Here is a 24,237-nt window from a genome sequence, read left to right on the forward strand (position 1 = left end):
GGCTGAGAGGAAAGTAAGGCATATATAATTGGGGTAATTCTTGATGCTAGGGTTCAATATGAATATACCAGCAATGTAGCTGGATGTAACTACATTGGGAGGAAGAAGTTGGTTACCTGGCCTGCCTTCACAGAAGAATCATTTGATTGGTGCATGAAGATGTCTGCTTTTGGCAATCCTCACTGTTACCTCCATACTTTCCATTGTTTCTCACTTCGTTTTCCCAATTGTGGAGTGTAAGTGTGCAAGGAAGCGTCCTTAGGTAATTAGAGGATGTTAGAAAATTAGCACAAATTATTTTCTCTGAAGTTTTTTTGCCTTTGCTAAAAAACGTAAAAGCCCCACTGCTTTGCAAACTACAGGAGAACTTTCTGTAGGTTTACAGAACTTCTCTTATACAAAGTCACTTGAAGGAAAGCACAGAACTTTATACAGTGAAACACTTTATCCTGAAATGCTTTATAGTGACATGAGATATAACCACCTGTTTCTTTTCTCCATGATAGTGAAGAACTCAAACCATCAGAAAACCTTAGTTATGAGGTTTATATGTAGCACTTAAACCCTGCCAACACAAGTAGGCTATGGCGCCATTCTGCGCTTACCTCTCAGGAGCCATGTGCGGAGAGAGAAAAGAAAAACAAAGGTTATCCTTTGACGGTCTAGAAACAAATCCCTTGCAGAAAATTTTATAAATGTTAATACATCCCACGCATCCCTTCTTGCCATTGCTGTGCCCCCGGCAGATCAGAAGTCATCAACACAGTTCTTCCTGAGCTGTTCTTTTTCAGAGGGGTGGGAGCTGGACAAACAGTGACAGTCTTATTTTGTTAGTCAAAGGCGAATGAGTTTTTGTGGGCTTACACAAGTGAGGTTCACTGTAGTTGAATGCTTGTTTGGGCCATGAATCGGGTGTTGGTTTCTGGTGTTTTGAGGTTATAAGCAAGAGTTTCGAAATGCATTTTTCTGTGAATCTGAGTTTTAGCTGAATCTGGGGAAAGAGGCCAGAAGCTGTAAAAGCACTTTTATTTCACGGTACCTGGATGCCTGGACATATGCCTTTTTTTTTCACTGAATGCTTGTTCAGGATAATCTCAGTGCCCAGTAGAGGGAGTGCATACTGCATGGTCGACATTTTTTCTCTACACCACCTTTATCCAAAGCCAGCCATCATCTCAGCCTGTTTTTCCAGGTAAACTTACAACAACAGCTATACACCAGAGATGCCTTAAGTTAATTGTTGACTCTATTTAGATGAATTATTATAGAAGTACAATTGTAATTATTGGCTGAGATTGGTGTTTAAATAGAAATTCCTGTTTTCAGAGGTTTAATTCTTCTGTAGAAATAATTTGCTGATGGCTGAAATGTTCCTTTAATTTTTCCTGTTTAGGAATAGTTTCATTTGTTAACGTCTTCCTCGTTTTCTTAAAATACTGGATTCTTATTTTTTTTTTCCTTTGTGTGTGATTCGCAGGTGATTAGATGCAAATGATCTTGCAATTTTTTAAAAGTTAGGAGAAATGTGTACTGTATTTTAAGTCATGCACACTATCTTTCAATTACATAATTTCCCTAAAGGATTATCTGTTGGATAATACTTGAAGTTCTCACACTATTAATAGAAGTGTAGCTCAATAGCTATATTTTGTACACTGAGAGTTTACTTACCTCTTATGTAATTACCTTTGGGAAGCCATAAAAGGTTTACTACTCAGCTGGCTAAAACTTGGCCAGATAGAAGCTAGTAGGCAGTATGATGTGAGAAACATCCCGCTCGTTTGTCTGTCAGCAGAGTGATTGTTTAACAGGCCTATTACATTTTGAATTTTTAATTTGAAGTTATATTAACAACCAGGGATATACAGTTTTTCATTAACTGTTTTCATTACTTTTTGTTTCACCTTTCCTTATCTTCTGTCAAATCTAAGCGTGTGCTTGGATCTTGATTTATTCATGTACTTAATTTTATCCATGTGAAACATCTGGTTGAATTCAATAATGTCATTAATAATTAGGTTTGGAAAAGGCTGTCCTTGTGTTGTCCAGAACCTGATCTGCTCCCCAAACCCTACCGCAATGCAAGTCAGATTTTTTCTGAAAGAATAACCTCAGAAAATTGTTACAAATTATGTTTACAAGTTAAATATTTGCTGGTCATAATTTAGTCTTAAATATTTTAATACATAAAAAGATTAAAATTTTAATATGTAATAAATTAAGCCAAGAGCTCTACCAATTACTTGACTGCAAAACTATTGCTGATTTTTGTTTTTTTCCGTATCATCAACTACAGCTTGGCATTTTATCAATGCTAATAAGTTATTTCTACCTAATCATCTTGTAGCTTTATAACCACCTCTTTTTTAAAGTCTTTTAGTTAAGTTAATGTCTGCTTTAAAAAACCCACAAAAATTGCATTTGAATTTTAGATGTATTGTTCTCTCTTTCTGCTTCTTTCTGTAGCCAATAGACATTCCAGTCCAGTTACCTGCTTTATGTAACAGCTTCTTGTACTCATATTCTCCCTTTTTTCCTCTTTTCTTCATTTGAGAGATTTTTTTCTGGGGATCACTAAAGACAACGACCTACCCCTCACCATGTGTGAACCAACATCTGCTAAAACATACTCAGACCAAAGAGCAAGAGAGGTGCCTTTTTTTACAAAGAAGTCTTTTCCCCAAATGGTGCTTTTAAATTGCTTACAAACAAAACCCCTAACTCTTAACAAAGTTGCCCTTTGAAAACCTGAAGTGTTTATGTTGAGATTTGAGTAGTAACTTGATGTTATTAGTATGTTTTCTAAAACTTAAGAGAAATACAGGAATATTTGGTAATTAAGTCAGCATTACACCTAAAGATGTCCTTTATCGGATTATATATGTCATTAGCATGTAATGTGTTCAGAATAAATAAAGTTTAATAATGTTTCTATGGTCAAAGTAGTAGCCCAGGCAACATTTTAAATTATATTTTTTTTGTCTAGCTAATATTTATCAAAAGAGCCAGGTCAATCATAACTGTGAAAGTAAACACATAATGTTAAATAAGTCATACAGATGCTTATGCTTCCTCTTCACTCCTTCCCATTTTAACTGTCATATAATTATTTCTGTCTGTGAAACGTCTCTTTCATAATATTTTTTTGGCTAAAAGAGCTTTTCAGGTTTTTTTTTTTAAGTCTTATCAGGACGTAGGACTGACATAAAACAAAACATTGTAAAATTAACCCTCAAAACGCTACACTCATTAAAGTGTCTAATCAGCTAGTGTGATGTTTTGGGGATTTTTTTTTTTGTTCTTTCTCAGAGCTGAATGTTGCTGTGGTATTTTTTTATGCTTCCCACCGGCTATGCTGCCTGCTGCTGTTACAAAGTTATTAAAAATATCTTGTTATGCAGATCTAGCCATGAATTCTTGAAGTTGTCACTGTGACGACCTCTGATCCCTATCTGATTCGCAGGTCGCACAATGCAATTTGGAGCTCTTCTAATAGAGTGTAAAATAAAGTAGGATGGCTCTATCATCAAGTTAACCCTTATGTTAAGTATTTAAGTTTTTCAGGCCGAAGGGTCATCTCCCTTGATTCATCTATGAATACTGAGCAGTGTGTACTCTGCGTAGTAGATATAATTTTGCTTCCTGCTTTTTATCCATCCTGCCTTGCAAGGGGAAGCAGTGTATTGAAGTGATTTGAATGTATTTGTGAGGTTCCGTAAAGGTACGTTGCTAACTGTGTATTTATAAAAATGGAAAAGGAAGAAAATTTTAAGGTTTGGAACACATACTAACACATTTAAATTTAGTTAATGCAATAATATTAAAGTAAATACATTCACATCTAATGATTTTTTGTACCTAAAATCCACAATCAGGAATATATGTAAGGTGATGTGTGTCTTCCTAGTATATTTTGTTGATTTGTTGCCTGTAATAGGTTAGATTTACTTAATTGAGATGTATATTTGTCTGTTAAAAATATAGCATCTGAAATAATTTTTAACAAATGTGTAGTTCAGATTCATTCATAAATGTGACCATTGAAGTAAGCTGCAACTTAGTTACTGATTTTACAGTGTATGTATGTGTCTGCAGACTATATCATGAAACAGGAGCATATGTACATTGGTGGTGGATACAAAGTTTTAGTACCATGAGTTTGATCTGGTTGAAGCGATAGATGTTAATCCATCAAAGCCAGTAAGACTTTTTTGCATGAATGAATGCTAATAGGACTTAGATGAGAATCACATTTTCTAAAATTTCATAAAGATGATGACTAGTAATGAGATTTTTTTTCTTCACTTCAGCTCTAAAAGTTATCGTTTATCATGTATAGGCCTCTGAATCATAAAGGAATTAAATAATTCAAAATGCTGTCTAAAATATTTCAAGTGGTCATAGGAATACTGTTCATCTCAACTTGGACTAGCTGAAAGGCGTTAGGAAACCTAAAGGTTTCCCTATGGAGGGGGAAAGAAAGAGGTATTTTTGGTTGACTTTTGAGTTATCAGACCACAAATCTAATGGTGGATAAGGGAAGAGCAATTGACATCATCCACCTGGACTTGTGCAATGTATTTGACACTGTCCCACATGACACCCTTGTCTCTAAATTGGAGACACATGGATTTGATGGATGGACCACTCAGTGGTTAAGGAATTGGCTGGATGGTTGAACTCAGAGTTGTGGTCAACAGCTCAATGTCCAACTGCAGACCGGTGACAAGTGGTGTTCCTCAGGGGTTGGGATTGGGACTGGCACTGTTTAACATCTTTTGGCAACATGGACAATGGGATTGAGTGCACCCTCAGCAAGTTTGCCGACAACGCCAAGCTGTGTGGTGTGGTTAACACGCTAGAGGGAAGGGATGCCATCCAGAGGGACCTTGACAGGCTGGAGAGGTGGGCCTGTGCGAACCTCATGAAATTCAGCAAGGCCAAGTGCAAGGTCCTGCACGTGGGTTGGGACAATCCCAAGCACAACTATAGGCTGGGCAGAGAATGGATTGAGAGCAGCCCTGAGGAGAAGGACTTGGGGGTGCTGGTGGACAAGAAGCTCAACATGAGCTGGCAATGTGCGCTTGCAGCCCAGAAAGCCAACCGTATCCTGGGCCGCATCAAAAGAAGCGTGACTAGCAGGTCGAGGCGGGGGATTCTCCCTCTCTACTCTGCTGTTGTAAGACTCCACCTGGAGTACTGCGTCCAGCTCTGGGGGCCCCAGTACAAGGAAAGACATGGAGCTGTTGGAGCGAGTCCGGAGGAGGCCACGAAGATGATGAGAGGGCTGGAGCACCTCTCCTATGAGGACAGGCTGAGAGAGTTGGGGTTGTTCAGCCTGGAGAAGAGAAGGCTCCGTGGAGACCTTATAGCAGCCTTCCAGTACCTGAAGGTGCCTACAGGAAAGCTGGAGAGGGACTGGTTACAAGGGCATGTAGGGATAGGACAAGGGGGAATGGCTTTAAACTGAAATATCGGATATAAGGAAGAAATTCTTCCCTGTGAGGGTGGTGAGGCACTGGCACAGGTTGCCCGGAGAAGCTGTGGCTGCCCCATCCCTGGAAGTGTTGAAGACCAGGTTGGATGGGGCTTTGGGCAATGTGGTCTAGTGGAGGGTGTCTTTGCCCATGGCAGGGGGGTTGGAACTGGGTAGTCTCAAAGGTCCCTTCCAACCCAAACCATTTTTTGATGATTCTATGAAACAACTTTTTGGCCCAGAAATGGATGTAGCCAGTCCTGGCCCTCACTACAGCCTTAAACAATGGCTTTAAACAATTTCATGTGGACTGGTGTGCAGGGAATAGTGTGTAGAGGAGAAGGATTAGTCCAGAAAGAAGGGAGGGATGGTTGAAGCATAGTGGCTGTTCAGGATAATGCTTGTAGCCTTGACACTGGCTTTCTTTAGTGACAAAAATGAGGCATTTCCTTCTGCTTTTAGGAATGGGAAACATCTTGGGAACTCTGCTCTGGATATGTTCCTGTATGAGCATGAACTCTAAATGTGATTTCACATTACCTGGCTTGTAGCTTCACTGGCTTCATCGCACCTCTGTCTTGGAACCTGCAAACCTTTCCTGTTATGTTAAGGTGAATGGAAAACTGAGTAGGTTCTTTACAGAGTTTCCTTACTCATGGTTATCCATGAGTTAATAACAAACCAAGTTTGGCTTTCAGGGCACGGATAGTGTGTGCAACACTATCTTATGCTTGCCTCTTCTTTTGTTAAAATTATTTAATCCATTCTACAATTCCTGAAATGTTAAAAATTAAATTCTACCAGGTATTTCTTGGTGTTATGTAGTTAACAAATCTACTTAACAGGTGGGGTTTTTGTACAGGTTACTGTTGTACTACTTGTGGGAGCTGAACAGGGAAGCAGGTTATGTATTTCAGTAGTGATTTTGTAGTTGGCTTAAAGATGATCTAAGCATGAGCAGCAATCAAAAGGTATAGTCCTGTCTCTATTTCCTCCCTGATGGTTCCCAGTGCCTCCCTTGTACCAGCGACAGAGCCTCTGTTGCAGCAGGGACCTGAACTGACTGGAACCTAATCCAGAGAAGATTTCTGTACCAGCATTAAGCCTAGATTGTGAGACTGTCCCTTTCAGTAACTAAATAAACTCAAGTAATGCAGATCCAATTATGAAGGTCAATCTTTACTTAATCAGAGGATTCAAATTGATGGAGTGATATATGATGAGCACATCTGCCAGTGTGAATGAAAAACTGGATGAAAAAACCATGCCAGATACTACTGTTAAAGTATATTCTTTTTTTACTGTGTATTAAGATGTAGTACTTGAAGTATGTACAGAAGTACATTCCTGTACTTCTAAAAGTAAGATGTAGCCTTTGTTTTTGTATAAATATTACACAAAGACATTTAAGGGACTAACACTAGTCATTTTTGATGATACACATTAAATATAGGTATCAAATGTAGGTGGCTAGCATAAATTTTGTAGGAGTCAGTATTTTTTGTGTTGGAAAACTTCATTAACTTTGATAATGCAAGGTGGCAGATTTCTGTTTTAGTTGTCTGGGATAAATGGAAAGGAAAGGTGGCGTTAGACTTGGAGATCTTCAGTAGTTCAAGTAAAACTGTTACACCTCCCCTAAATGTGGTATTTATTTTATGAAAATTGGGATTGTGCAAGAGAACTTTGTTTCTAATGTACTTTCTTAAGGCTTAAGGATATTCGTGCAACCAAGTACTGTTGATTTTGGTGGATGGTAGGAGCCCAAGTAGCGAGGTATGAAAATACATCTGAGGATATATCTCCAGTGATTACTGCTAAAGAAGTGCTAAACTTGCTTTGAAATACCTTCCTGAGATAATAGTTTTGTTAAATGCACCAGCTTTCCAGACTACCTTTATTTGCTGTCCTCTATGAAACTGTAAACCCACATGCTAGTCCATTGGGTGCATTGGACACACTAATTTAATCTGAACAATGATTCATTAAGATCCAAGGTTTTTTGAACTGTCTTGCGCCTTAAGACCTACTGGTCTTTTTGAGTAAATTTGCGCTTCTGATCCATGCAGACTCTGGCTGGTGTACATTGCTTCAAAGAAAAACTGGTTCATTGGGTGGTTTATATTGCTAAAGCAATTTGGGGCAAAATACGCTGGTTGTCCAGGTTGGTACTTAGACTAACTGTTGGGCTGGAACCCTTTACACATTTTTACGAACTTCTGGAAATTATGAAATGGTGTGAAAAGTGCATTCCTAAATAACAGTCAGACTGGCCAAGTAGCCTGTGTGCTGTTGAGCAACTACAAATAGCATGAACAGCGATACTTTTACTGGTAAACATAAAATGTGGTTTGCCTGGACCACATATCTAATTTGCAGTCATCTAGGTCTGAATTTATGCTCAAATCACGAAGCAAAGGGGAGGGAGCATGTGTGGGAGGTCCCTATAAATACAGGTCTTTTAGTAGTTTATGTTATCCTTGTGTTTGCACACGGGAAAACTCAAGCGTGGTTCTGAAATCTGTCAAAATGCCAGCATTTATTTCCTTTTCATCCTGCATTGGATAATATAAAAGGATGGAAAAGGAGGAACTTGTAAAAGTCCTTACATGTAAGGTACATTGTTTGACTATTCAGTTTCTGTTATGGGCACTGAAGAAATTATTTTTACCCAGTCAGTGTTGCTTACATAGAATATCCCCAGATTTCATTTAAGATGACTGAAGCATGTTTTGTGTTGCGGTTGAATAAAAAATGTATTTGCTTAAGGTTGCCCCTTTAACTAGGTTCTATGGTGATAAATATTCTGGTTCCCTAACCAAAATCTTCTGCCTCTAAAAAAAATATTTAGTTGGCTCTGAGTAGATGCACATGAGATATTGGCATGGTGGAATAATTTGCAAGATCTTCCAGTGAGGGTATTAGCATATAAATAGCAGATGCAATGACGACCATCACAGCTGAGTACATTTAATTTTTAGTTTATAAGATAGAATGGGTTTTTAAATGCATAGCCATCAAGCCTGCTGAAAGACAAATGAAGTTTAGAGTTCACTTGTCTGAGGATGCCTTACATCATTTTTTTTTTTTAAAAAGGGAAACAGACACGCATAAAACTGAACAAAAGTGATTTCTTGGGTGAAAAGTAATTGAGATTGCAAACCAAGTTAATTAGACCATGCAAAATTTATTTAATGGTCCCAGCTGTAGTTTGCGAGTGGTGGTTTAGTAAGTAGATATGACTTCTTCATGTGCTGTCTTTTCTCTTCCTTCTTTTTCTAAAATAATTAGTAAATGCTGTACATCTAGTCCTATAAACTGATTGCATTGTATATTTCAGTCATTTTATTGCTGCTTTAATTATGATTGCGGAGGCTCAGATTTTTAAATCCTCGTAGCAGAATGTAGCAATCAATTTGTATAAAACTGGGAAAAGGACCAAAGGCTTTTCTTTACATCTTTCCAAGTGTTGTGTGATGGGTGGAAGGGGGTTTTTTTTGTATTTATTACTGGTTGGGATGGATGAGCAAGGCATTTAACTGGAGCTGTGGTTGTACTGTAACACTAACAGCTGGAGGCTCTTGGAGTGTTGACTCTGAAGTAAAAGATAGGATTGCTTTTCTGCTGGCATCCAGTGTTTGTTTTCAGTATTTTTACTAAGATGGAGAGTAATAAGAAAACATCTGGGTTTTTTTCAAGGTTTTTTTTAGTGAGTTAGAGAGCAAATCATTAGATTGCACTTGTCTGGCTGGAAAAGTCAGTACTATTTTAAGTTTTTTATGAAAATGAGGAGAATTGAGGAGACGTTCTAACTGATTACAATGAAAACAATGCGTGTATATATTCTGTCTTTTTTTTTTTTTTTTTTAAACTGTATTCTCATATGCAGATAAGTTCAGCCCAAGAATCTGGAAATTGCCTAGCCAGATCCTATTTCCTCTCACAGTGAGATATCTAGTCAGGAATACTACCATGTTAAAAAAACCAACAAACTAACATACAGTTTTGCAAACATATGATCCATTTAGATAAACAAATACATAAATAAATGTCAGCATTAGAGAGCAGATTAAGACTGAGCAGAAAAACTTCCCTTGTCCGTGCAACTTGAGGAGTACTGATGGTACAAGTAGCCTCTGATGTCTTGGAATCTGGTCCATCCATCTGGATGGACCATCCTCTAGTGACAGAGGAAAGGTAGTTCACCTCCGCATCCGATAGACTGCCAAGCTGTGTTAGTGGCTTTCCTCGTATCACCTGATAATTAGAATGGATTTGAGAACAGGACTTTTTTTTTCCACATTCTTTGACAGGTTATTGAGAAACAAGCAGTTGCATGACTACTTATCTTAGAGGTATTTAATTCTGTACACTACAAGAAAAGCTTTACGTTGTGGTATTTATCACTTGAGCTTATTCTTCCCTTCAGATATGGCACGCTGCTTGTTTTTATCTTATACCTGTCTTTCTTGTTTGCAATACCTAACCACTCATTCCTAAAGGATTATCATTTACGAATTTGGCCACTGAAAATGATGTCTTAAATGTTTATTTCTTCTGATTTAATTTGTGGATTGTTGATTTTTATTTTTTTTAAATAACTGAAAAAGTTTACCTATGGTAGAAATATAGATAGTAGGTGGCTGAACTTTCATACTGCGTCTGTAGAGCTTGCTTTGGAGCTTTCTTCATGTTTGCAAAGTGGAATTAAAAAAAAAAAGATACTTTCCTGACTAATAATGTTGCCCATGAGCTCTCTCTTTTCTGAAGAAAGAGAATGGAACAAAACAGCATAAATGGGATGGTTCTGATGAAGTACCGCTGGAATGAAGTAAATTGAGATATAACTAGTCATTACTACTGTGCAACTTCTTGAATTTCCACCAGTAGTGACTTTAATATTTTAAAGTAAAAAGATAAATAAGTTATCTTGTTAAAGATTATATCAAAATAAAGACTTTTTGTCTGTTTAAAGGGAAAAGAGGGCTTAATTCGTGATAGTTAGCTAAGCAGTTAATTTTTTTTACAGGAAATCTAAATTTAATAGAAGACTCCAGGGAAATTCAAGGGTGTGAACAATAAGCATAATATTTTATGAAAATGACCCCCATATTTAAAATCTGGCATTATATGTTATGCATTGTAGCACCAAGTCCACATCTACCTTTTAGAAAATTAAAACACATAAATTCTGTTTAGTGTTTGATATGCGCTGCACTAGCTGAAAGCCATAATGCCCCTAAAACCTTGGGTTGCTTTTCACCTTTCATAAATTCCTGGGTAGATTCTATACAAAAAATAATTTTCAGCTCCGTGGCTCATTGTTATTCAAACTTGATTGATCGTCGTCATTTACTCAGTGAGGAAGTTAAGTGCTCCTGTCATTTCCGAAGAGTATAATTGGGACGTTTCACAGGTCAGCGGTAGTGACAGGTTTCCCTTTTGATTAGTGTTAGACTGATAACAAAAATTACAGTTTCCTATGATTAATGTTTTCTATACTACTTGAATGCACAGTTCATGGATTGTACCTAAACAAAGTGAATTTGCATCTGATTATGCCTTTTCTCCATCAGGCTTTTCACATGCTTTAAAGTTTTAGACCATGCAGCTAATACAGCAAAGTTGCTTCTAATGCAGTTTCCAAGTTGACGATTAGTGCAGCCCACTGAATTTTAGTATATTAACGTACAGAGAGCTACGTGCCTCCAACAGCATGTGAATAAATTAGGAGAAATTTCAATTAACGATAGTACTCTTATGAATTCTTTCTAGTCCCCTCAGATGTGCCATGCACATGAGTACTTGTATTATACCCACTGATATTTTGGGTATAATCTGGCGATTTAAGTTAAATGATCAGTCTGAACTGAGTTTTCTTTCTCTTACTAGCTTGACATTATTTCTCAATTCCTTAAACCTGTTGCTGTTTGTTTGTTTACAGACTACTTCTGAGCAAAAACTATGGAAATACACTGAATTTACTTTGCCTGTTTTATAAGGTAAAAGTTAGTCAGCTTTTACATTATGGCACAAAGTTGTAGACTAAGGTCATCCATGGCAAGTTTTAGCTTGGTAAATCTTAATAGCTAAATGAGAAATGGAATCATGAGTATGGAAAGTACAATGTTTCCCTACTTCAAGCTAGAGAAATAAGAGTGGATGTTATTTCCAAACTTAATTAAATTGCCCCTAACATGGAAAAAGAGGATGACACCATCAGCAGAATTTTGAAACCAAAATACAAACAAACTGACTTCTCTTCAATCTTTAGTCGTCTTCTGTTGTGCAGAGTACAAAACCTGATGATGTTTTTCTTTCTAAAGGCTATCGGGAAGGTCTTCTAAAAGTTGCAGTTTAACACAGATGTGCTTCTTTCATGTCCAGTGCCTTTGCAAGTCTGTGATTAGTGGTAGAATATTTGCCCCTTTCTTTGCATTAGAACTCTATTTTGGTTTCTGCTGTGGAGGTAAGGTTCAACATGCATCTGTCTTGGCTATGCCAGCTAGGGCCTGAATTGCTTTTTTTTCTTTTTTTTTTTTTTTAGATGAGGAAAAATGATTGCAGTGGGAAACAAAAAGTGAACTAGGGTGCAGGATCCTTCCAGCAGAGTCTGAAGGTTGGCACCTCTCGAGGTTGTGATAATTGGGCTGAAGAGACTACGTAGTAGGTGTTACCTGTCTCTGGCAGCAGGGTACTTTCAAACATGATTATGCTGGGACTTTATTTTAAAATGAAGACTAATTAGGTGTTCTCTGGTAAGAATGCAGTAGTACTCTTCAGGACAGTAAATCTTTTTTTTTCTTTTTTTTTTTTTCCACTGGAACTGCAGCTTTCTTAAAGTAATTTTTTTTTTAAATGAAGGGAAGAATCATACTTCTAACTTGCACCATCCATTCATTACATGTTAAAGCATCTCATTAGGTGTATTAATATCAATTAATGTTCTTTATTAGAAATTAATTCAGTCCAGCTTACAAGTAATACTGACCTAAAAAAAGTGCTGTTGGGTTTTTTTAATAAATATTATTTATTTTCAATTTTTAACTACATTCAATAAACCAAGATTGGTTTCTAGGTTTTTTGGCTTCAGAGTATTTGTATGATTTGAAGGAAGTCGGCTGTGCAGCTGTGATACACGATTAGAGTAGTGAATTAAATTGGGAAAATTCTGCTGCAGGCAAAACCTGCAGTGTCCTCCGGTGCTTGTAACAATGAGTAGTTGATATGAATATCAACGTAAGTCAGGTGCAGTAAGAGAAGTAAAGAACATGGCTGAAAATAGTCAAATTATGCCATTCCTTATCTATTGCTTTGGCTTGCTGCAGTGAAGTTGAAAAAAGTGATAGCCTGTGGTAAGGCTAGTTTTAGTGGATACCCCTTCTTATTTCCTAGACTTGCAGAAGTGTATGTCAAACATACAATAATGTGCTAATTATGTTGTTGTTAAGAATTGAGTGACTCCCAAGGTGGGCAAAGGAAATAAAGCATAAAACCTCCATCATTGCTGCCTTTTTAGGGTAGTTGGCATTTGCTATTTTAAAGTTCTAATAGTGCAGGCCATGTCTGAGCTGGCACAGATTCTTTTAGCTTATGTGTAGTATAGAAGAAAAAATCATTTTTGGGTATGGAATAAGCTTAGAAAAAAAATGTAGAGACTTGCCGGCACAAATATACAGTAGTAGCTAGCTGAAATGATGTATTGGAAGCCACTTAGGTGAATGAATTACCCTGGTTAGTTGGTAGGAACTCACTCCATTTTTACTTTTCAGGTACTCAAAGATATTAAATTTCAGACTGCAGTATAGACCAAGTGCACATTTTTAAAATCCTGTTTTCTTGGTCTTGATGATAGTAATGTGTGCAGTCTAATAGTAAAAATGGTTAGGATGTACTGCATTAGTTAAGAAAAAAATGTATCAAATTATTTTTAGTGCTGTTGTGAAGAAACATAGTGAGACACTGTAGTATGCAGATCTGAATATTCTTACTTTGGTCAGTATTAGTTTAGACCATCAGCTTCCCCTTCTGTTTGCCTGCTCTGGTTTGGAGCTCTTAAACAATTTGTGATGCTATTTAACATGCCACAGACTATTTGGGTGCAGCTAAATGAGTAAAATCAACCAAAGGAGAAGAGATAAGGCTATAACTTGCTCATTAAGTCAAAATCTTGATGTTATTTTAAGATTTTTTGGTCTTATTTTATAGCTTCACACTTTCTCAGACTTCACCAACTGCAAGTGTTCTAATGGATAAAAGAGGCTTTAAAGAAGCCCTTAGGATAGAGTATGGCTTTAGAGATAAAATGTTAAGCAAAGGCCTAATCTTAGATAAAGATTAAATACATAATTAGGGAAATACTTTTGACATAGAGCAGTCTCAATAAGGCTTTCGAGATGTCTGCGAAATATTTCCAATGTGAAGGGAAATGAAAAGCAGTCTTTACATTTTAAACAAAAACCAACAAAAATATCTCTGTAGATGAAAGCCTCGGATGATGATGATGATGACAGTGAGGACGAAGATGAATTTGTGGAGGTCCCTGAGAAGGAAGGTTATGAGCCCCACATTCCAGACCACCTGCGTAAGGAATATGGTGAGTTTGCCCAGCTGTGACAAGCTTTATCCCTGCATGTTACTGCTGCACTAAAGTAAATAAACAGCCATTCTGAAGTAATAAAGTGATCAGCAGTGTGGGTAATCTCTGACTGCTGTGAGGAAGTCATTACATAGATACGGGAGCAGCGATTGGCTCTAGATAAACAAATACTTTCTAGGAGCAAGAGCAACAGAGACAGAAGCTTATTTCATTCCATCATGTTCCACTGTAGTTTAGAGCCAGAAGCAGCACCATGTATGTTTGTAAGTGTGCTAAACACTTACTGGGAGTGAAGGGATTGCGAAGTAAAGCTGTAAATGAGCCTGAATATTAGAAATATGGGTAACAGTCTGGTGAGATGGGATGAGGTTTTCTGCTATCACCTGCATTAATAGCAGATGGAAATGCGCAGCCGCTGCCTCCCATAGGGTGCCCAACTTACAGCTCAGAAAGAAGGCTTTTTTTTTGTTTGGGTGCTGCTATCACAAGATGTTAAATGGACCTCAGCCTTCAAGCGCAGAATTACAGCCACTGAGCTCATACCAGATGGCAAAATGTAATCTTGCCTTCTTTTAATGCATTCTAAAGGTATTTTTTTAAATATATACTTGTGGTTTTGTGAAATCAAGAGTTACTGAGGAAAGTTCACCTCACGTAACTAAATTTCAGTGCATTACTCCTAGTCCTTTGTACATGTAACTTATTGTCTGCAGCTTTGCCTCTGTGTAGCATTGTGTATTTTGAGATTCAGATTTTAGTACGTTGTAGAGGAGATGGTAGCTGCCATCACATAGAAGTTAAAAACCTTGGATGCTTTAATAGGTTTCTTGTTCCTACTTTTCTCCATGAGTATTTGTGTAAGACTGGTGCTGTGTTGTGCCTTTTTCAATCCTGTTCATGCTTATTTTTAACTTAATCTGCAGTTTGAATCATAAAAGTCAAGCTGCAGCTATTACCTGTATAAGCCAAATGTTTCTTTTTGCTGAAACAGGGGGGTGTGCCTGTGTAAACCCAAGGTAATGTGGCTCAAGTAACCTTTTTATTGTCTTCTGCCATCAAATTTGGCTACAAACAGTGAAGGATCATCAGTGATGATAACTCATAGTGGCTGGGGTCAGCTCAAGAACGTCTCCGGGTGTGAAGTCCTGCTAGTGCCTCAGTTTATCTACCCCACCTAGATTTAACCTACCAGGACACCCTGGGAAGTAAGGCCTGCATTGATTATCTGTGTATCTGTGTTCCCCACCTAAGGACTTGCAGCAAGTCCAACTGACTGGTTCCAGTTTGTTTGAAGGAGGTAGAGGTGTCTGTTCCTCCAAGTCTTTAAAAATATGTGGAGATTAGCAACTACATAGAGGACAGAGATTAGACTAGTGCCCTGGTGAGCATGTAGCTGCAGTGTGGTTTGGCATAACTCAGCATGCATGTTGCTTGAAACAGTCTGTAGGAACTTACTTTGTCCAACCAAGAGTTGGGGAAGGTGAGGTGGAACTGAGAGTATTGAGATAGTAAAATGGGAAGTGGATGTGTGTGTTAGATGAGAACACCAAACAGTGGTGCAGGGCTGTAGGACACAAACTTGGGAACTGGGCAGCTTTTTATTTTTTTTGTTCATGGAAAAAAATGTTACATTTTGATAAAATTATACCTGTATATGTTGGCTATCCCAACTACCTCAGTTTTGCAATAATTACTGAATAAGTTCTAATTATTGCTAACAGTGGGACTCTCAGAAAAGGAGTATAATGGAAGAAAGAGGTAGCAGCCTTCAGGACAGTTATGAAAAGCTTCTTATGTATACATGACTAATGAAAGAATCAAAAAATGTTGGTAGTGATAGTAAATGAATGAGCAAATGAGATTAGTTATTAATATAGCCGTGGTTCTTTTTTGTTGGGTTTTTTTCCTTCCTTTGGCAGTATTCCTTGTGCCAAACCTGATACTTTCTTAATACTTCCAGGTACTGGAACTTGTTTTTCCTATCTTTAACAGCTGCCTGATGAATCCTAGCATGCAAAAGTTCTGTTCATACTTGTCAGCTTCCACTGGAACAGAAATGTACTCACCTTTACTCACCTCTTTCCTCTCTCCCTCTCTCCCTTTCTTTTCCTTTCCCTGTCTTCCTCATGGACACACACTTTTAAAAAATGAAACATCTTACCGCCCTTTATGGCATACTAACAGAATAATTTGCTGCTTTTTGAATTCCCTTTCATGGAAAAGGATAAAAGAACAAGCCTACTATCTACTCAAGGATATTTTAAAAATCTATATTAAATAGATTAAGAAATTCTCAATTTGTATTTAAACTATTGCTGATAGGAAAATATATTATAGTGAAGAAGCCAATCAATCAGAAGACAAAACCTCTCTCTCATTTTGTATACATGTAGTTATGAAGGTGCTAATGGTCACATTTGGGTGTTCTTTATCTGATGTATTTGTTTAAACTAGTGTTTTAAAAGAAATTAATAATTCTCGATGTTCCTGAAGGCATTCAGCTTTTCTTACTGCCATTTAAAGTTATTATGTAAGCTCCCAGTTCAGGAAATAGTCTGAAAAAAGTTCAGAATTACTGAGAAGACTTTAGGCAATCTTTTAGCATGTGCTTTCTTCTGTCTTTATGTACGTAAGTGCTTTCTTGGACCAACTGGTCAGTTACTAGTTCAAAATCTATTTCAGAAGCCGATACAGAACTATTGCATAAATCAGCAGACTTCTGTGTAATTACTTCAGGTCTGCATGAGGAAAATGGAGGACTCTATTTGCTCTACTGGACTCTGTTCTGCATGTAATTTTAATCGGCAAAACCAAAATATGCATCCCTTTGGCACAGTCTGTTTAGAAAAGTGAATTATCATATTAAAATACACAAGAATATATTGATTTCATAGTAGCATGATATCATCAAGAGCTGGCTGTGTTAGGCAGCCACCTGTCTAATTACATATGGTTCTTTGTTCCATGTGCATGTGCAGTTATCGTAGCAGTGACTTTAGCTTTATCTTAATATAATCCAGGTGGGGTTTAGTTTACATTTAGTTCACAGTTAGTTCTTGAGGACTCCAAGCTAACAAAATGAAAGTCTTTGCAAGTGGAATGTTCTCACTGAAATGTTAACACTGAGATTTGATTTTACATGGAAGGTGTATGTAGAAGGTGTGAACAATTTAAAGCTCTTTCCCTTGAGTTGTTACTCTTCCTGAACAAACCAGGAAAAGTGAACAGCTCCTTAGATTAACTTTTTATACTAAACAGGAGAACTAAGTTGTAAAACATGGCTGTGGAAATGGATTGAAATGTGTTGATTTAAAAGTCACTTTATTCACCTTCACTTGGAAGTATCCTACCAACAAGGTACATTTCAAGCTGAGATGCCATTTCTCATGATCCATACGTGTATTTGTGGTTATCCCGAGATCTGAAAAGTTTGTGAAAGATGAAAAGATATTTAGAGACAAAGGAAGTTTTGTGTGCATAAGTATATAGACGTGCAGTTGTATTATCTGTGTGTATATGTAATTGATGATGATGATTTCAAAATTGATGATGTTTAATATATAAGATGAACTGAGCATGGGTACAGTTTTGGTGGAGGGAGAATTAAACAAGTCAATTGGAATCTACATGTATAAGATGAAATGTAAATTTGTTAAAAGAATTTAGGTGATTAGATAACTGAAGTGTGAAGATATAACCCATTAGGGGTGTCATGCCAAATTAGCGTTACCAGACTTTAACGACCTCCCATTTGTATAATCTTTATTTACACTTGCACCTGATGTCTGCAACAGACAAGAGACCAGCCATCCTGGTACCACAGGGCCATTTTAAATACATTGTGTTGCTAAAGAAGAATATTGGGCTGAAAAGGAAACAGCGCCGTGAAAATAATTTTCGTAGGGTTACTCTGGTTCTCGGCACTCTGCACTGACGTCGCTTATATCCGTTGAAGAGTAACTTGCCCTTGTATGGCTAGTATTGCTAACCCCTTAAAAATTGAGGCATTATTCATTTAAAAGAAAGCTTTAGGGAGAGATAACATCTTGTTTCCACTTGAGATTTCCCACATTCCAGCCTTTGCTGTCCATTGCTTTGGCTTAAAGCCTTAAGGTGGAGAAGGTAAGGGATGGAACTGTGCAGCTTCTGATGTCGTTCTTGTGCCATAGACAGAATTTGGTGCTGACAGCAGGATAAGAGATTCCTTCCTGCCCTCAGTGGTCTTGGCATAGCTTGCAGCTGAGCTCTGGGAAGTGATCTGTTTTGAGATGTGCTGTTCCATTTTTACATGGAAAAATTCTCAGAAAGGGGGCCTACAAGAAAGCTGGAGAGGGACTGTTTACAGGGGCATGTAGTGGTAGGACATGAGGTAATGGGTTTAAAGTGAAGGAGGGTAGATTTAGATGAGATGTTAGGAAGAAATTCTTTACTGTTAGAGTGGTGAGGCACTGGCACAGGTTGCCCAGAGAAGCTGTGGATGTCCCCTGCCTGGAAGTGTTGAAGGCCAGGCTGGATGGGGCTTTGGGCAACCTGGTCTAGTGGAGGGTGTCCCTGCCTGTGGCAGGGGGGTTGGAACTAGATGGTCTTGAAGGTCCCTTCCAACCCAAACCGTTCTATGATTCTATGATCTAGTTCAAAGCACCCATCTCCAGCAACTGTTGCCTACTCATGGGTTTACTCAATTCATAATTCTTGTCTGTGTCTCAGTGCATGCATTCCTGAACTTACTTATGCAATACTACTTTGAGGTACAAGGAAGTGCTATTGCCATTTTACAAGCAGTGACATGAAGAAGCCATCTGACTTGGGAATATTAGCATGGAAGCAGTCTACCAGATATCAAGTTTCATCCTTATCCACAATTATATGAGAAATGACTGTACAGTCAAGAAAACAAACCATTATTTCAAATCTGGTTAATCAGATTATTTCTCTTGTATTTGAGCCTTAAGCCAAAATGTTTTTAGGTCCCTGATGGCTACTTCAGTGGTTCACATTGCATCTTAAAGCCTGCTTGGGATTTCTTTCATATCAGGATCAAAGCTGCAGTTCTGAAATCCCAAGGGTTAGTTCTATCCATTTCAGAAATTCTTCCCTCTTCCCATCACAGACTGGTGTGCCTTTGTGGGTTATATGTCCCTGCACTGCCTTGCCTAATCTGGTGGTGTCTGGGTAATGTCTTTTCTGTGTGTTAAGTAGCCTGTTTGGGGGGGGGGAGGTTGGTATGAAATGTTATAGCAACATGGGAAAGAAGGCTTATACCCCAATTGAACAAATAAGGTGTACAGAACCAGAGCATTTCCTTAGTAGAGAAGTTGCCACCTGTTTTTTTACGTGGAATTAGGAGTGCTTCAGAATATACAAGCTATTCTAGTGCAGCTCTCACTAAGCATTTTAGAAACATGAATAAACTTGCTATTGTGACCATTCATTAAAGGTGTGAGGGTCTTACAGATTTTGCATTTTCTCTGAACATTATAAAGCCTGAATTAGAAATAGCAATAAAATACTGCATAGACAAATGCATGATTGAATTTTCAGATTTGAAGCTGTGAAAGTCATGTATTTCAGGGTATTTATGCAGAAAATCACACTTGTTTATATTGACTAGGTATACTCAGTACCTGGGCAGCAGACTTTCATGCGTATTGTTTTTAAATTTTATTCTCCTCAGTGGCGTCCATCAAGATGCAGGGGACACAATGATTAAAAGCAAAGTTGCCTTGGAAATGTGGAATGTAATAGAATCATCATTAAGGATTAAAAAAAAAATAGGAAAATTAATTACTAGTTTATTGGAATCTGGCTCTTTTGTTCCCGACAGAAAATATTTTCTAAGTGCTTTTAAATGTTTTTGAATGGTCAAGTACTAATGTTTTATCTGTGTCATGCTGAGAACAGCAGCACTGAATTGCAAGCCTTGCATGTTATCTAACCACATGTACTGCTGTGTAGCTTCACTATGCTGGCTCTTTTTCGGTTCTCCCTCATCTTTGATGTAGGAAGTAGGAAAACAGTGGGTTTAATTACTGCATATGATAGTAATGTGCTCTTTTATCCTACATCTAAATGAAGTTTCTCCCATAAAAAGGCAGTTTTGCTGTTTTGTATAACAGATTTAAAGCTAAATATGGCAAAAAGAGCACATATGTGGGAGTTGATAAGGTGAAATAGAAACCACTTATTTTGACCTGTGAAGAAATGATGGCTTTCATACTGGTCTTTTTTCCTCCATGAAAGCATCTTACAGATTTAGTTGATACAGAATGACTATCTGTTGGTTCTACAGTTAGGTTTTCCTCTGTTCTGTGGGGTTTTTTAATAGTATACATGAAAATCTTCTGGAAATCACAGGGAAAAAGCACAAATCCTAAGTGTTGAGTTTGCATCCCTAACTACAACAACTAAACATCTCTGAAATACTCAGTGAAAGACTTGTTTTCAGTGCTTATTAGTCTTTTAGGAAAATACTTTGTTTAGTTTTCTGTTATTAGGATTGATTAGAGTTCCCCACTATTAGGCATATTTGAAAAGCTTACTAAAAGTCATTTTGTAATAGCTTTTGAAATGGTAAGGTGTTGAGAGATGGATTATCATGGCAATGATTATGAAGTAGACTTGACTCAATGATAACTCAGCGCAAATAAGAGAGCACAGGTGTGGGATTGGTACAGCAGCTTCTGTTACTAACAGGTAGCAGGATTTCATCCAAAATGTAAGGCGGGTTTATTTGGGGTGAGGTGTATGTCTGAAGAGCAGTCTGGCCAATTGCTTTCATCAGCTACAGGCCTTAAAAATGTGCATCACTGTGATTAACTGTGATGGTGCCCTACCTTACTTGTAATGAAAACAAGTGTTTTCGATGATGTCGTTATTTGGGAATTCAGTTGCTGAGTTTCTACTGACTGTTGAATCACTAAATAGACAAACATGTGCTGGCTAAATAGAAATTAAAAATGGTACTTAAGCTTTTTCTTTCTTTACCACAGTGATTTCTCAGTTTGTCTGGGTTCCGCTTTAAAAGCGTAATAGCTTTTTAGCCTGGCTTGATTTTTCTAGTCTCCATATCTCAGGAACTTTCTGAGGGAATTCTTCCTGCAGGTGAAGAACACAGAGAACAGTTTTAAATGGAGAAACAGCTCAGTGGAGGCCACAGCGAAAACCAACGTGCATACGTGAGTGTATGACACACAGTTCTTACAAACTGAATTTGAGACTTAGAATTACGCTATCTGGGCTAACTAAGGACTTGTGGGTATTACTTGACTTCTTTAAGGGGAAAAATCGAATCAGGTTTTGCAGGGGGAAGGACAAGCAGAATTACCTATGTACCTTTCACTGCCCTGTGAAATTTGGGTTCCTTTTTCCCAGATTTGGAAAATGCAATTAACATAGTTTTATTTCTCTCCCTACACAAGAGTCTAGAATGAGATTTTTGTTAATATTACTATAAATCCTTTTAAAAAATCATAGTTGTTTAGATGATTAAAATAGCATCCATTGATTTGCTATGAATATATAAATAACAGATATTCAGCATTGAAGTTAGGACCTCAGTCCTGAACTGCTATAATCAAATATTTTTGTGTGCTCTCAATTTTTCTTAACTTATACATCAGAAGTATTTAATTGTAAGTTTACAAGTGAGATTGCATCATTATATCAGTGTGTTTTGAATATACCTGTATATGGACAAACACATATTCTATATAGCTACATTTAGGACAATAATTGAGTAAAACTTACTATGATACAGTATTTGGAACAAAGATAACTTTGCACATTTACTAAAAAACATGATTAGCACTTCCAATAATACATTCTACATCCATGTAGAAAAAAAATCTGTATAAATCTGACAGGACATGGGATATATTTGATTCCTACTAAAGTTCTTAGAAATTAATAATCACTGCATGGGATGTTGACATTACTTCCGAGTGGTTTGCGATAGTAGTGTACCTCGTAGGAACTATGCAATGGCCAGGGACTGCAAAATGAAAAGCAAGAAGTTTAAAAGATCAGAGTGTAAGGTGTAGAAAGGTTTTAATCTAAATTCTGCTTCTTTGATTTATTCTGATTCTTAGTTATGATTGTAAAACAATAATAAATAGGTTTAATTAATGAGAATTAACATTATAAAAAATAAACACATTCTGTAATTCCAGTAACCCAAAGTATTTAGGTAATGTTAATGAACTTGTCTAGTTAACTAACATAGTTGTTAGCTTTTTTTCTTTAATTTGAATTTCCAAAGTAGAATTCTAAAATTTTAGCCAAGTGTAAATGAGCATATCTGCATTCCGAGGTGCTGGTGGCATCTTTTTTGGTTGTTTAAAATCTCTGGTTATAAAAGGCCCCTTGACAACTTCTTAAAAGTAGTGTAATTTATACAGAAATATTAGTATGTGCAGTTGTCCATGTGATAAGTTGCTTTGAGTGCACACACAGCTTATACGTGCTGTGAGAGTATTTGCTAAAGCCACCTCTGGCATTTCGGCATCCTTCCCTAGCAGCTGCAGACAGCGATTTGTTTAGTGGCATTCAAGGGTAAGATACATGAAATTAAGGAGGAAGTTTTCTACCATAATAAATGGTGTTTTAATCAGTCTTATCCCTGTATGAATACTTCTAAGGTTTTGTTCATAACAGATTTTTTTATTATTTTTTTCCTCATTTTAGAATTCCATGTAGATGAAGTGATACTAACAAGAAAAGTGCCTGACTTGGTTTTTTACGTAGAGAGAGATAAATTTGATCCTAATTAAAAAAAACAAAACATCACCAGGATATTCCTTTAATTTGTGATGGTTTCATAAAGATCAGGTATCTGTCAGGGATGACATATCATTCAAATCTCCATCCCTTATGAGTAGCAGAACCTGCAGAAATAATGAAATCTTCCTACCATATGATCACCTCTGTTAATTTTGTGCATGCACACACATTTGTACATGGAGGGGTGTAGCAGAACTGATCCTGAAACACTGATGTTGTTTGGAAGCAATGCCCCAGACATTGACTTGAACCCTCGGGTCTGCAATTCCATATGAAGTAAGCTTTGTAAAGTTCTTTTCATTTAGCAGTAAAGCCTGTTGTGCTTCCTGAGTAAAATACACACAGGTTTTTTTCATTATGAGCACAGTAGAGGGTAAGTGGGGAAATACTGTACCTGAACTGCTGGATTTTCCTGGCTGTCTTGCAGAGTGTCTGTACTAATATCAATCACATACATTCAGCTTGACTAAGATTCAACAAATGGGAAACAGAAATTATTATTTTTTTCTTCAGGAAAGTTGAAGTCTATAATACTTGTTTATATTCTATCTTCGTTTTTTCAATTAAACTTAAGTGAATCTGAAGTAGCTAGATTTCGTCTAAATCCACACAGCTGAGGAAACCTGTGCTTGCTCTTTCTCTGAATTTTCACTGAGGGGCTTTTATCTCCACCTAATCCCACCATTTCTGTCAGGACATAATCTCTTTCTCAAATTTACATTTTAATTACAAGGCCAGCTGAACTAGCTAAAATCAATAATGTCAGCATTCAGCAGCCTAACTTCAGCTGAAACCCCAGCCTCTCTCTTTCCTTCTATCGATTTATCTTGTGAACACGGTCTACTTTATTGCTTCAGGCAAATAGGTGCCATTTGGTCAATTTAAACAAAAAAGGGGATTTGAACATTTTTATGATTCTTTCTAAAAGCTGCTGTTGGAACAATTTGAACCCAAGTACTGTACTTGTGTTAAATAAAATACACTTTAAATTTTACTTTTAAAACTGCACTTAATCCCATCTATGTCTTCAAAACAAAGCAAAACAAAAAAACCCCACCCTGACATTGGATACCATTCAGCCAGGGCTGTCTGCATGGTGACTCTTGTCTTTATCTTGTTAGCAAAAGCTAATTTTATAAACAAATATTTTTTTAAAAAAAAGTCCTCAGTAGAGGTGGTGTTACTGATGTTGTAGTGTATTTACCTTTAGCCATTTTTCCGTTAATGGTTTAAAATAAGAAATCAATGGGAAAATATTTTGTTCTTGTAACTCTTAAGAATTCCTATATTGATCTTTTGGATGTGATTTTTATCTCTCTAAATGTCACATTGTCCATTTATCTCTCTTGCCTTTTCTGTGTGTTGCTGGCTGCTTGTCTCTGCT

The 24,237-nt window shown here is 37.2% G+C and overlaps 1 protein-coding gene across 1 annotated transcript in view; it reads left to right on the plus strand.

The window, feature by feature from the left end:
* Positions 1-24,237, plus strand: part of UVSSA (UV stimulated scaffold protein A) — a 60,350-nt gene that overhangs the window by 11,431 nt on the left and 24,682 nt on the right. Inside the window, exon 7 of the mRNA XM_054824718.1 lies at positions 13,958-14,072. Coding sequence (XP_054680693.1) covers positions 13,958-14,072 — 115 coding nt within the window. The remainder of the gene's footprint in view (positions 1-13,957; positions 14,073-24,237) is intronic.

Source organism: Grus americana, chromosome 4 (assembly GCF_028858705.1).
Source record: "Grus americana isolate bGruAme1 chromosome 4, bGruAme1.mat, whole genome shotgun sequence".
Lineage (NCBI taxonomy): Eukaryota > Metazoa > Chordata > Aves > Gruiformes > Gruidae > Grus > Grus americana.